Source organism: Asterias rubens, chromosome 8 (genome assembly GCF_902459465.1).
Source record: "Asterias rubens chromosome 8, eAstRub1.3, whole genome shotgun sequence".
NCBI lineage: Eukaryota > Metazoa > Echinodermata > Asteroidea > Forcipulatida > Asteriidae > Asterias > Asterias rubens.
The window spans coordinates 4,534,678-4,549,201 of NC_047069.1; the positions used below are offsets into that span (position 1 = coordinate 4,534,678).

The 14,524-nt window shown below is 38.7% G+C and overlaps 1 protein-coding gene across 1 annotated transcript; it reads left to right on the top strand.

The window, feature by feature from the left end:
- The first annotated feature begins 3,524 nt into the window (after positions 1-3,524).
- On the top strand, positions 3,525-10,541 carry LOC117293425 (kelch-like protein 5). The gene is made up of 10 exons (XM_033775755.1): positions 3,525-3,686; positions 4,467-4,812; positions 5,074-5,270; positions 5,605-5,817; positions 6,132-6,321; positions 7,082-7,306; positions 7,684-7,846; positions 8,377-8,586; positions 8,867-9,038; positions 9,650-10,541. Exons 2-10 carry the CDS (start codon positions 4,527-4,529, stop codon positions 9,707-9,709), a joined length of 1,716 nt encoding a protein of 571 aa, XP_033631646.1. The 5' UTR covers positions 3,525-3,686; positions 4,467-4,526; the 3' UTR covers positions 9,710-10,541.
- The last annotated feature ends 3,983 nt before the right edge of the window (positions 10,542-14,524 follow it).

The window sequence follows — 14,524 nt, forward strand, 5'->3', positions numbered from 1 at the left end:
TTTGAGCATGCGGGATCTGAGGAATAATTTTAGGTCTCCATAGAAATGGAACCTAGACAACGCAAAGTGTCTTTTTGGGCCGAATTCATAAAAAGTAGCAATTATTTTTTCTAGGCAGTTGCTTACATCTTCAAATACATAAAAATAAGCCGTTGCTAGCAAGCAAAAGCCCTTATTTCAGAAGACACAGGTCGCGGCCGAGCTCAGCGTTCTCCGGGTTTCAACCTCCCCCCCCCCCCCCCCCCCCCCCAGGGTGTGTAGAGCGGTTACAAGGTTGACGCTTGAAAATAAAGTATACCATGGGGACGAGGTTGGGGGGATCTGGCATCAGGGGGTTCGCAGACCAGCAACGATAATAATTTTGTTCCACGTAAAAAATAATATAATTATGTTTTACTTCATCTCAAAAATCTAAAAAAAGTTTTCTATACAAATTTGTATTTTAGTGTTTTTAAAATGGTTTATTCGTCCGAATAAAGCCATACGGCCATGATACATACATTTTATGCAGTAATTTACAGAAACTTTGTACAAAATAAATAAAAACATAAAACACTGACAACTTTTGAGAAACTTAGGGTAACCCTAACATTCTACAAAACGAACAGTATTTAGGCATAAATCAAAAATACATACTCGCTAATACCCTTTTAGTTTCTCTAGATAATTGTGGTACGTAGTTGGTGTCATGGTTTCAAAGTAGGAAATCAGGCGTACAAAAAAAGACGTTTTAAAATAATTATTCACTTCATTTTTGTATGCAGATCTTTAATGTGACGCAGTGCCTTTACTAATGATTTGCATCATCCGAATAATAAAATTAGTCTAAAACGTTTACGTCACGTCTGATTTCCGCAAACTACTTCCACACCATGACTTCAAGTGCATCCCCAAATTACCCCATTGCCAAATTTTTACACAGGCTAACAATTCTCCAAGAAAAGATAAGAAAAAAATCACCCCGGGGGCCATGAAGCACTAAGTGGCTCCCTAAAGAAGCTAAAGGCAGATGACAAATAATATACAACTGTTACTATAGATGACAAGCGAACAAAATGTACTTTACTATAAAAAAGACTTAAGTTGGGCATAAATCGAGTATTAAAAATGTTCAATTCTCCCTCTTTGTGGAGAAAAATAGCCCCACTCAGTAACCCTATGAACTCCCCCCCCCCCGGCTGCCTTCGTGGGCCATGCCAGGCACGGGGCCCAAACTTCCGATGGACAGACGGTGTTTTTGGAGTACGGCATAGTGCATAAAATCGGAGGCATGGGAGAGATGCCACGGGGGGACGAGCATGCGGTGAAAACGCGGTCCGTTATTGAGTACGACCGAGGAGGCCGCCGAGGCTCCCCCCCCCCCCCCCCCGGCTGCCTTGGGGGTCTGGCATGGGGCCCGATCTGTTGGAAAGACGGTGTTTTTGGAGTACGGCATAGTGCATATAGGAGGCATCGGAGAGATGCCTCGGGTGGACGAGCATCTATAGCGGTGAAAACGCGGTCCGTTATTAGAGTACGACCGAGGAGGCTGCTGGGGCTCTCGCCCGGCTGCCTTGGGGGTCCGGCATGGGGCCCGATCTGGTGGAAAGACGGTGTTTTTGGAGTACGGCATATAGTGCAGAGTCGGGGGCTTTCGTGTGAGAGATTATGGGGGCCAGCGGCGTTCCGTGCCCCACGAAAGTTTGCGGTGAAGACGCGGTCCGTTATTAAAGCACGACCGACCCGAGGAGGCTGATAGAGCTCCCCTCGGATGCCTTGGAGGCCTGGCATAGGGCCCCGATCTAGAAATGCGGTCTTCTTGGAGTATAACGTTTATTAGTGTTTGCTTGTTCTATGGGTTGTGTGGGTACGCTAATTGGCGTCCCTGACGCCATTGCTGTTTCCACGTACTGTGGTGTGTAGCCCATTGGCATCATGTTGTGTTTTGAACAATTTCTCCATTACTACGTAAATCTCGTAGTACCTGTCATATTAATTTTAACAACTTAAAAGGAACACGTTGTCTTGGATCGGACGAGTTGGTCTATAAAAAGCGTTTTTAACAATTTTTTTATAAAATGTACATGGGTAAAAAGATGTTGTAAAAGTAGAACACAATGATCCTCACAAGTTTGCCTCGAAATTGCGAGGTTTGCCTTTTACTGTGCGAACCAACGCGGTCGGCCATTTATGGGAGTCAAAATTTGACTCCCATAAAATGGCCGACCGTGTTAGTCGACGAGGTAAAAGAAAAACCGTGCAATTTCGAGGCATGTTTGTGTGGATCATTGTATTCTACTTTTACAACATCTTTTTACCCATGTGCATTTCATAACAAGTTTACACATGCTTTAAACTCGACCGATCCAAGGCAAACGTGTTCCTATGTATTTTATATGTAAAGTAAGCATTAGGTGAGGAACTACAAATGTTTTTAATAATCGTCACTTCGTAGATAAAATCAGTATAAAGTGGTGTTCATTTTGAAATAATCAAATTTAATTGACTAAAACTAGAACTGTATTTTACTCTGATAGAACGGAAATAAAGTTTTTTGAACCATACCATTTTTTCCACGTGAAAAAATAATACAATTTGTATTTGAATCACGGCGGTGTTGTTGTAGTAGTACCTTTTGAGCTTCTATAATAGTTGTGCGTTGTTGGTGTCATGGTGCCAAGGTAGAAAATCGGACGTACTAGAACTAGAAACGTACTAAAATAATTATTTAATTTATGCAGATCTTTAGTGTGACGTGACTTTACTAATGATTTGCATAATGCGAATAATGAAATTAGTCTAAAACGTGTACTTCACGTCCGATTTCTGCAAAATAATTCAACACCATGACTTCAAGTACGCCCCCAAATTACCCCCTTGCCAATTTTCTGGACAGGTCAATTAATTAAATAAATAAAAGTTAAGAAAGATTCATCTTCGGGGGCCACGAAGCACAAGGTGGCTCCCTAAAGAAGCTAAAGACAGATCTCAGACAACTGTATTTCTAGATGACAATCGAATGAGTAACGAATATTTAAATTTATTTCTACTTTTAATTTCACATCGATTAACTGCACAGAGCAATTTCCCTTACCTGGAGGGAAAAAAATAACTCCACTCAAAAAGCTCAGCAATGTTAGATTTCTTTGATCGGTGCGTCATCTCCGCATGGGCGAAGAAGGTGAACTGTAAGCGTTCAATGAGAAACTTCAAATCCGGGAAAATAATGTTAGTTTTGAATAAAGGTTGTTAAATCAATGATGATTATATATATCGTTCATAATTATGTGTTTAATGATAAGCTTAATTAATCACTATCTGTGTGATGCAATCCATTTATGTAGATTATGTTATGTGCCGAGCAAAATTTTGGTCTGGGCAGGCCCGCCAAGCTGACCACTTGTCGATCTAAATTGCGCCACCAATCGGTAGACAATGCTCACGTCATTTTGGTGGTGTCTTTACCTGGACTTCACAAGCGATTAATATGAGTGTTTCCTTAGAAGTACCCGACTAGCCCCCAAATCATTGTTTATGTCATTAAACTGAAATTATTATGCAGCAGGCGCCTGCTGAGATTGCATTATTCATGCAAGGAAACACCTTCATCAAGTGCAACAGATGCATTTTGTTGTCTCTTTAGTCATGCTTTAGTACAGCAGCACTAAGTGTACAATGTATTGTTTGATTCCAAGAGCTGAGATCAGGTAATCTTTCAATGGAAATACGGAAATGTAATGTAATTGTAATGTATGTTTTTTTGTAATTCTAAATAATTGTAATTGTTGTAAAGGGATAACTTTCCGTATGGCGCCACCACTTTTTCACTCATTTTTACAAAAAGGGATATATCAATCAGGTAAATTAGATACTATATTATTTTATTTCGAACGAAAAAGTGGTGGCGCCATACGGAAACTTTTCCTTAATAACATTGTTATTAATATTATACATTTATTTTAGTTGGAGGTGGAAATAAAGTAGGCCGACATTCAAATTCAACATTTATTTATATAACAGTGCACTGTCACTAACTAACAGTAACAGCATGAACAGCGATTCCGACCATTTTGTTGTTGCAACCAACCAAATGCCAGCACAGAGCAGCAGTGGAATGTTGCTTAAATTCAATTAAATTTAAACGCCTACGCCTACGGCATACATGGTTTGATTGATTGTAACATTTATGTGGTATGCATTGATCAGTTGATGCTCTTTTAGTCTTAGGGTATTCTTATATTAATAATAATAATAATAATAATAATAATAATAATAATAATAATAATAATAATAATACATGTATTTATATAGCGGCTTTAATGTGGATCAAATCGCTGAACAATAAATAAACAAAACAAGAACAAAGCAAAGAAAGAAAGAAAAACAGAAAAACAAAGGACTAATGACTAGGCTGACTGAAAAAGTAGGTCTTGAGGTTTTATGTATTATTTCCAAATAATTATCCTTGTATGTATTTTCTGGCAAAGCAATGACACCGTGTGTTGAGTAACCACAACAGAGGGTCAGAGACATAGGTTAAAAGCACCATGGACGATTCAACCAGCTCCGAAGGGGAGAAATTCTGTTCTCTCAACCACGCCGAGCGAACCTTTAAGAAGATGCAAGTCTACCTTCAGCGCAAACAGCTCACCGATGTCATCTTGACGGCGGGAGGCGTTCGCATTCCGGCACATCGGCTGGTCCTGTGTGCTGTCTCTGATTACTTTGCAGCGATGTTCACAAATGATGTGGTGGAGGCTACAGCTGGGGAGGTGGAGCTACGAGAGCTGGATGCAAGGGCATTGAAAGCATGCATCCAATACATATACACAGGTGATTAACTCTGATTAACATTTCTTTTTTATCTATCTTAGCTCCCAGGGGAGTATACAGCCCTGAGCTGCCATGGTGCTCCATTGGCTTTCTCATAAAGAATATCAGCCTCTTCCCTCGAAGGTACCCTTTTATACCCCTGGGTGAAGAGAAGCAATTGTTGTAAGGCATCTTACTCAAGGACACAAGTGCCATGACTGGGATTCAAACCCACACTTCGATGACTTAACATATTATGGACTTTTTTGTTATGTTCAATAGGAGAGATTTTACTCCAGGAGGACACTGTAGAGAATCTGCTGGCCACGGCATGCATCCTGCAGTTATCAGAAGTGGCAGAGGCCTGCTGTGGTTATCTCGTCAAGCAACTCCATCCATCCAACTGCCTGGGCATCAGATCCTTTGCAGACTCTCAGGGCTGCCCAGATCTACTCAAAGTTGCTCACAACTACACGATGGTATCAAAGTCATCTCTCAGTAATTTGACTATCAAATATGTTGAGATGTGTATTTATTTTGTTTGGACTGTTTTGCTATTAAGTGGCATGTTTACGAAGAGTCTTTACTTTCCATTCTTGTTATCCAATCACCATCGAAACGACATTGATTTGATAGTCTTGGCTTTGTCTGTTTACTGGTTTCCCATTAAGCAGTGTGTTTACAAGGAGTCTTTACTTTCTGCCTTTTTGTTATCCATCTTTTGGTAATATCCAATCACCCCTGAACATCATTGATTTGATAGCCTTGGCTCTGTCTGTTTTGACTGTAACTTGTTCCTTTCCAACCATCCAGGAGCATTTCTGTGAGGTGACTGTCAACCAGGAGTTTCTAATGATGAATGCTAAAGATGTGTGTGACCTCTTCGCTAGTGATGACCTCAATGTCCCTAATGAAGAGATAGTCTACTATGCCCTTCTCTCATGGGCTAATCACAACCTCCCTGAACGCCGTCAGCACATTGCCAAAATCATGGAACACATCAGACTGCCACTGCTCTCTCCACAGGTAAAATGGTCAGAGAATAAGAATAGTAATAATAATAATTGAATTGTATTGTATTTTATTTTATTCCAAAACTGGAACAAATGCTCTAACCCTGGGAAGGTTAACCTCAGTATAATAATAAAACATGAATAAATTTAATATTCATGTGAAAATGGTGACAGATAGTTGCTATTTTTTCAGCAAGTAGGCTAGGCACTGATTCAGCAGAAACTTTCACAAGCGGCTTTTATTGTATTTTTCTTTGTTATTTGTTCAATAAATCAGCACTATATTGAAAAAAAAAACGATGACCCTACCTTTAAATTCTCATTTAGTTCCTGAGTGACATCATCGATAACAACACTCCCTTCAAAGGAGACGAGGAATGTCAGCATCTTATCTTCGAGGCCATGAAGTACCATCTCCTACCTGAACGGCGCCCTCTGCTGCAAAGCTCACGTACGAGACCACGTAAATCGACCGTTGGTACTCTGTATGCAGTTGGAGGAATGGACAGTACTAAAGGTGGGTTTGTGTAGTACAGGTATACATGTTGAGGAGGGTGATTAGATTACCACTTTGATTTGGACTCTATGAGCAAGTTCAGGTGTGCACATTTTAGTTGACTACGGACCAGCAACGTACATTGGCAGTGATGCACTCACACGAATGACTTGTTTGGAACCATCCGTACAAGGTACTCAGCACTCCATTGCCTCCTGCATTCGCTTTAGTGTCACTGACTCCCCTCTGCGCTTTACACATGTTGGCATGGAACAGGCTACTGTGACCAGCGAAGAAAGCATGGTCCTGACCTGAGGCTGGTTCCAAATGGTTGAGCACATTAGTCAACCAATAGTGGACCAGCCTAGGTTTGAGTAAAAATGGTCAACCTTTAGTTGGTGTACACTCAAACTTGTTGAAACCATGTGTTGCTCGAAATAAAAGGTTACAAATTGATCAATGGACAGGAAATGTCTTTGGTTATTATGAACAGTGAGAATTTTCACATTGTTAATTAAAAACTTTCATTGTCGTCAAATTAATGGGATAAATTTCGGAACCTTACTTCTATAACATTTAACAATAATTTGCTGACATATCTTAAGATAGCTCCCGAACACCTTTACCATGCTGCCACAGTCAGTTTTCATTTGAGTTTTCAAAAGTGCATGAACTTCAGTCAAAAGCTAACTTGAGACCTTTTTAGATTTATCTTAGTTTCCTGCTAAAAGGTACTCCAACCATCTCTTTAAATGCATTTGTGATAATGTCCACACTTCAGGAGCCACGAGTATAGAGAAATATGATTTACGCACAAACGCCTGGACTCACATTGGCAATATGAGCGGACGAAGGCTGCAGTTCGGCGTGGCAGTCTGCCAGGAGAAGCTGTTTGTTGTTGGAGGCAGGGATGGACTGAAGACTCTCAACACTGTGGAGTGTTACAATCCAGTGGGCAAATCATGGAGTATGCTTACACCTATGGGAACGCACAGACATGGGCTGGGTGAGTTCAGAGGAACAAATTGCTTAGTGTAGGTTTTCAATAACATCCTTCATGTAATTTGAATGTCAGTTGGGCATAGATTCATGGAAAAGAGAGTTCTTTCGTTAGAACGACCCAAGTTCAGCAATGTAAAGTGTTACAATTCAGAGACCCTCAGAACAAGTATTGCTATGTTACTCAACCCTGAAATTGACAACCACTACTATCCATGGCAACCCAGAAACCCAATGTGGCAAGGTTTTCACTCTCTTCATTCCTGGGTTAAAGCCAGGAGACACAAATCATTTAACTAATGTGAAGGTTGGAAGGCATTACATGGTGATGTACCAATGTGTATCAGTTTTAATACATGAATGTAGTTGTTATTATTGATACAGGTGTGGGTATGCTTGAAGGGCCGATGTATGCCGTGGGAGGACATGATGGTTGGAGCTACTTGTCCTCTGTGGAGAGATACGATCCACAGAGTAAACAGTGGAGCTATGTGTCCTCAATGTCATCACCTAGAAGTACTGTAGGAGTAGCTGTCCTGGATGGCAAGTGCGTGCCATTTCATTATTGCAAGCGTTTTCTTATATTCACATGTAGATATTTACCCTCTAGGTTTCCAGCCTTTCCATAAAGAGGAATGGAAATGGCCAATTCAGTTATGTGATGTACTCATTTTTCAATATATAGAGTCCTTATCTTAAAATGGTGTAAATTGCCATTTTGTAGTCTATACCCTTCCAGCGCAAACGTTTTCAACGTCCAAATCATCTGATTACACTCTGAGAAAAATGGGTCTCTACAAACAGGGATGTTTTGGTTAAAACTGACTTTTTATGAGCAAAATTTGCAACATTATGTCAGTGGATTTCAACAACTAATGGATCTTAACAGGCCTTTTTTGATCTGTCAAAGGCCTTTTTTATCTATCAAGTTGTCATGTTCAAGGTCGTTTTGAGTAAATACTATCGAAAGTCGAGAATAAACCAGAGATCCATTCCAAGTTACTCAGTGTGTTGTTTCACACTTTCCCACACTGTTTTTTAACATAAATTTCCTTCTTCTTGATTGTTTCCAACCAGACTGTATGCAGCAGGAGGGAGGGACGGGAGTGCGTGCCTTCGTACAGTGGAGGTATACGATCCACATATTAATCGCTGGACAATGTGCTCTCCTATGAGTAAACGACGTGGTGGGCTTGGGGTTGCTGTATGCAATGGCTGTCTATATGCCATAGGTGGACATGACACACCAAGTCAACAGTCGTCCAGACAGTTTGATTGCGTGGAAAGGTAATAATTGTGCCCATTGCAGGATTTTCCATTTCAAGCATATCATATATGGCTACTTTGAAGTGAGCAATTGTAAAGTTATTAATAGTCCAGTTTTAAAAAAATCGCAGAATTAAACTCAAAATTCTAGGTTTGAGACTTACATCATAGAACAAAGAATGAGCTTTTTTTCAGGGACAGTTGATTTTTGAATCTAGTTGTTTGAATGCAATTAGCATGCATTTTTGTTTTGTTTTATAAGATGATTTCTCACTGTTTTCTCATCCACAAATTTATTTAGGTATGACCCCCGTTCCGATGTCTGGTGTACTGTTGCTCCTATGAGTCTGTGTCGAGACGCGGTGGGTGTGGCAGTTCTAGGGAATCGTATTTTCGCTGTCGGCGGTTACGATGGTCAGAGTTACCTCAATGCTGTCGAGAGCTACGACCCACTTTCTGGAGAGTGGAATTACGTAAGTTTATTACAATATCATCACTACCCAGAGTGGCAACACAGTCAGTCCGTTTGAATTGGACACTCATAGACTGTAGGTACTCACCGACCCTCTTGTGGGTGCTCACATACCTTCTTGTAGGTACTCACAGACCATCACAGACCATCTGTGATCACTCACATGCCCTCTGTGGGCACTCACATACCCTCTGTGGTCACTTACATACCTTCTGTGGTCACTCACATACTCTCTTGTGGGCACTCACAGACCCTCTGTTATTACCATCAGACCCTCTTGTGTGCACTCAAAGACACTCTGTGGTCACTTAAAGGCCCTCCGTTATCACTCACAGACCCTCTGTGGTCACTTAAAGGCCCTCCGTTATCACTCATAGACCCTCTGTGGTCACTTAAAGGCCCTCAGTTATCACTCACAGACCCTCTGTGGTCACTTAAAGGCCCTCCGTTATCACTCATAGACCCTCTGTGGTCACTTTCAGACCCTCTTGTACTCAAAGACCCACCATGAACATTGTCATACACAAGTTATATTTTCCGGTCAATATGTTTGTACAGTAATACATTGAATTAAACTTACCTCAAATCACTTTACTTCTTTTCTTTACTCAGCTTGCTCCTTTAAATACTGGCAGAGCCGGTGCTTGTGTGGTGCATGTCCCCATCACATGAAACGCCAAGTGCCATGAGGTTAAAGGGATAAACTATTCAAAGCCAAAGAGAGGTAAAAAAAGAAGTGTGTTAACCTATAGTGTGAAAACATCGTAAGCCCTTTATGTTGTTTTGAGGCTGATTGTGATAATACAAGAGTGTTTCTTTAAAGGATTTGGGTACTTTTTGTTCTAATGATAGCAGAAAGCTTCCCTTAGAATATTACTAGCTAGGGTGCTTTAGTTTTTGAGAAATGAGTAATACAAAGTTACAAAAATACGTTTTACATACTGAAATAATTTACATCTGTAGTGATGAGAATTATTTTCGTGACTCGTTTTACTTGTTTCTTGGAAACTGCAGCTAAGGAAAGCTTTCTACCATAATTTTTTTCAAACTGTGTGAGTTTAATGTAAATCTCTGGACATTGTGTGATTTGTGTCCTAAAAGAAGTACCCATACCCTTTAAGGAGCATGTGTACTTATTCATGTCATAATATAAAAAAATATTGTCACAAAGAGTCACATATTTTAAAATGAATTGATGAAAATGCCAAACATGTCAGGATTCTTCAACAGCATTCTATTGCTTTCTTGAAAATGTCCCCAACAAAGCATTTCCTACTGGCATTAGATGATCAAGTTAACCATGTTGTTTAGTGGAGTAGCTGTGGTTTATGTTTAAATTGTCAATATTAAAATTCATGATTTGGGAATAAACAAAGAAACATTTACTTAATTGGGATTTGATCCAATGACTTACGGTTTAATGTGCTGCCGCTCTACCAACTGAGCTATATATGGGGAGACTCAGAAAGCTCAGTTGGTAGAGCGCTGGCATGTTAAACTGGAGGTCGTTGGTTCAAATTCAGCTCTAGTCAATTTTGTCTTGCTTCAACCCATAATCATAAAATTATTTAACAAGTAGCTTGATATTAAAGTCATGCTACATGTTCGTGTAAGCAGATCTACCTGTTTCTAATAGTAAAAAAAACAAACACTGTGTGTTAATGTTAACGCTTACGTGTCGGTGCTTGCCATGGGAGACTTTCCAACTAGACAACCTAAAAAGCTCCTAAGATTCAAGATTAGCATTTTGGCATCTTGAAAAATGGATGAGAACTTGCATCTGTAAAAACCAAGGAAACCTCTGTTTCGGTCTCTCATGGAAGTAATGAGCTTGTACCTTTTTTGTAAAACCGCAATGGAATATTTATATTTAATATTTATAGTAGAAGCTGCTTACGTGACTAGACATATTTTGTTCACAAAGTGCAGAGGACTTTTTAAGAGTAAATACTGATTAATTTGTACGTGTATACCCTCTTGCTAGTATAGAAATATGTCTATATTTCTAGTATATTTTAGAATGCCTTATCTGGTCTTCCCACTTTCCCCGAAAAAAGTGCGTCCATGTGAGTTGTTACTAATTAGAAACCCGTTTTTTTGTGGTGTACAGTTGCTGACATTCCATGCACATTTTGTGATATTGAAATATTATAACAGCCTTTTTTAAACTTAATACTATCCAAATAATATATAGATTAACTGCATAGAGTTTGTTAACAAGAAGCTCCTGGTCATATTCAGTTTTGTGATGTACTCATTTTCCAATAGATAGAGTTCCTTATTGGAGTGGAAACAAAATTTGCCAAATTTGAAATATGTTATTGGGTTTCAACAACAGCTGGGTCTGTACTTTCGGAAGGGTAAATTTCGCCGCAGAAATAATGTGAAATTCAAGGCCTTTTTGATTGAATATGATCAGGAATTTACTAAATGAAGTAACCGTACAAAAATTTACAAACCCATATATCCATGATTTTGTTGCTGACAAAATTCGCCAGGGAAGAGTATCAAATATAATGGCATTGTTTTAAAATGAGGTTACAGACTTGTAATTTTAGGACTCTATCTAAATGAGTGTAACACAAAACTGAAAGAGCCCCTCTTTTATGGGTTACACAGCTATACTCTGACACCTTTATGTTCCGTTCTTATTCCTAACCCTAGACCCTAGCATGTAAATCACTAGGGGGGGGGGGGTGACAGTACATAGGGGCTATGGAATATATGGCTGTCACCCTTTTATCAGGTATTGTACTATGAATGTAGCAGATTATTGGCTTTAAAGACATCTGCCACATGTGTCTTCCAAACACAATGCCATCATTAACTACTTTTGCAAATCACAAAATAATCGATTGTAGGTTGAGCAAATCTGTTGCTGTACTTTAAAGGATTTGCACAAAGGAGAGTTCCAATGACCTTATGTACAAGACATCATTTGAGTAGGTTACTCTTTGCTCAAGATGTGCGCTTTCAATTATCATTGTTGTTTAACCTCTAAGATGGGCCATGATGATGTCAGCGATGAGATGCATGAGGTCTATCTGGGTTTTTATACCACTAAGAGAAATGTGCCGGACAGAAGTTATAGGTGTTAAACTTTTGTAAACCGTATAACACACATTCTCATTAATAAGTTTGCGAAATGTAAGTCGTAGGGGCTTCGTTTCGTTGAATGTTCACACATTTTGTTGGCTTTTTGTTCAGGTATTTCTTACTATACTTTGATGAAGAGGCTCTTAGTTTGAGATGATTATTCAGACATCATCCTTCTTGCTAAAACTCAAGTGCAATTTATACCATACGCATTACTTTTCTAGGTTTTTTTAAGTGTCTAACTTTTACATCTCATTTGATGCAGATTCTGGTTTTGTAGTATGTATACCACACTGAAAGATCCTTGTCAGTTGATATGTGGAACAGGTGTCATGTGTCATGCTTTATTTTTAATGCTTTAGGTAATTTGTTTATGAAATATCATGGATTACATAAAAAAAAACATAAAATGATAAGGATCTATGTGTGAGGTACAAAACAAATATTGGATGCATTTCAATCAAACAAAACAAAACTACTTGTTGAAATATGGACTGTTCACTTTGCCTCGTGAAATGGAACAGTCCAGGTTTCTACAAGACTATTTTGCATTTTATTATTGTGCTCATACGCACCAATATTTGTTAAATATATTTTCAATTTTTCCATTAATGAACATACCTTTTTGGTTCATCGAGGTCATCATAAAGCACTGTTTATGCTAAGTACCTGCTCGGAGTCTTGGTTGGAGGGGGGTGGGGGGGGGGGGGTGGTACTTCCGGTGGGATCATTTCACTAGACTGTTCTGAGAAGCCAGCTCCAATCTCTCTAGTGGTACCTGTGGATTAGATTTTAGCAGGAAATAATAGGACTAAGCATGCAGTATTAATATGATTTGAGTCAAATTGTTCAGTTAAGTTTTTTTCAGGGCTAATGGTAATATTGTTTGCGCAGAGGCTTCGCTCTACTTCAAGGATATTTTTGTATCAATACAACCCACATTTGAGTACTTATTGTTAACAACTGTTGTTAATTTAACTGTGTATTATAACAACTCTATGCCATTTCTATTGCCAAAAGTAACTGTTTATTTAAATATTATTGCACTGCTGTATTTTATGTGTAACTCATTAATCTCAAATGTTTAGTTGTTCCAAAACCTTGTTTTCTTTCTATTTTTTTTTTTATTATTTTTTTTAGTCCATGAATTTCTTGTCATTCACGAAGTGTTCCCTGCTGTATTATGCTAAACAAATAAAATGTCAAGCAGCATTTCTGCTAAGCAGACTTTTAAACATGATTCATGCCTTAAGTGGGAATGTTGGGGTGTGTCTGTGTGTTGAACTGTGGTATATTTTGAATTTGTTACATTTATGTGAAATACAAACATAATTTTGATGTTGTTTTTTTAAATATCATCCACATGAGAACTCAAAACTTGACAATTTGAAATGAAAATGAAACATTCAAGCTTCAATGATACAAACAAAATTGAAGTCGATTGTTACTACATTTATTTAACCTGTGTTTTGTATTCATGTTATCGCTATCAAGAACATATCATGGAAATAAAACGTAACTGTTAATTGTTACAGCTTTGATTGTTATAACATTGTCCTGTCGGTTATTTGATGTATGTTTCCCAGTGTTTTCGGCAAAGAAAGAAACCCCAAACGAACAAAAAATAGCCTATACACAGCTGCCAGCTCTCCCTGACTCCGCAGAAAGCTTGGAAGATAAAGCAATCTTTTTATGTTCTGATAATGCCCAACCCACTATGTACAAATAGATAAGTTTATATCGATATATGACTGCTATGACATTATAAAGTGGCAATTTAGTTCGATTAGCAGAGAGATGGGCGTATAGGTTAGAATAATATGGGTCATAAACTGTTATATGAGTTATATTCACACACTCGTTAAAAACCAATTTACACGTTTTAACATTTATTTTTCACAAATGGAACGGAGAAATATGAGCGTTTAAGACAAGCTGGTTGCACAGTTTTTAGTAGCACATTAATAGACAGTTCAGAAGTAAAGGGTGAGCCCTGATCTCTTATTACCACAGATGGGGAAAGAAATAATACTGTATGATTAATTAAGCACTTAAATATAGGGATTCCAAACGCGGTTGACAATTTAAACTTTCTTATCAGCAATAGTGTGATGGGATAAATGTTTACATTGGTTCCCTTGTTACTTGGGATCAAAGATCGTCTAGGCAAATGAATACTGCCTTGCTAATTATGTTTGCACAAAATATCAAATTTGTATATCTTTGATGGGGGAAAACACCACACAAAGTTTTCAATGAGGATAAAAATGGCAAAAATGTGACATCAAAATATAATACTTTCATGACATCAGCAATTTCTGATGCCCGGGCTTGGGAACTCTTGTAGAAATAAACAAACTTCGTCAGTTAATATTGGTCATTGTTATGTTA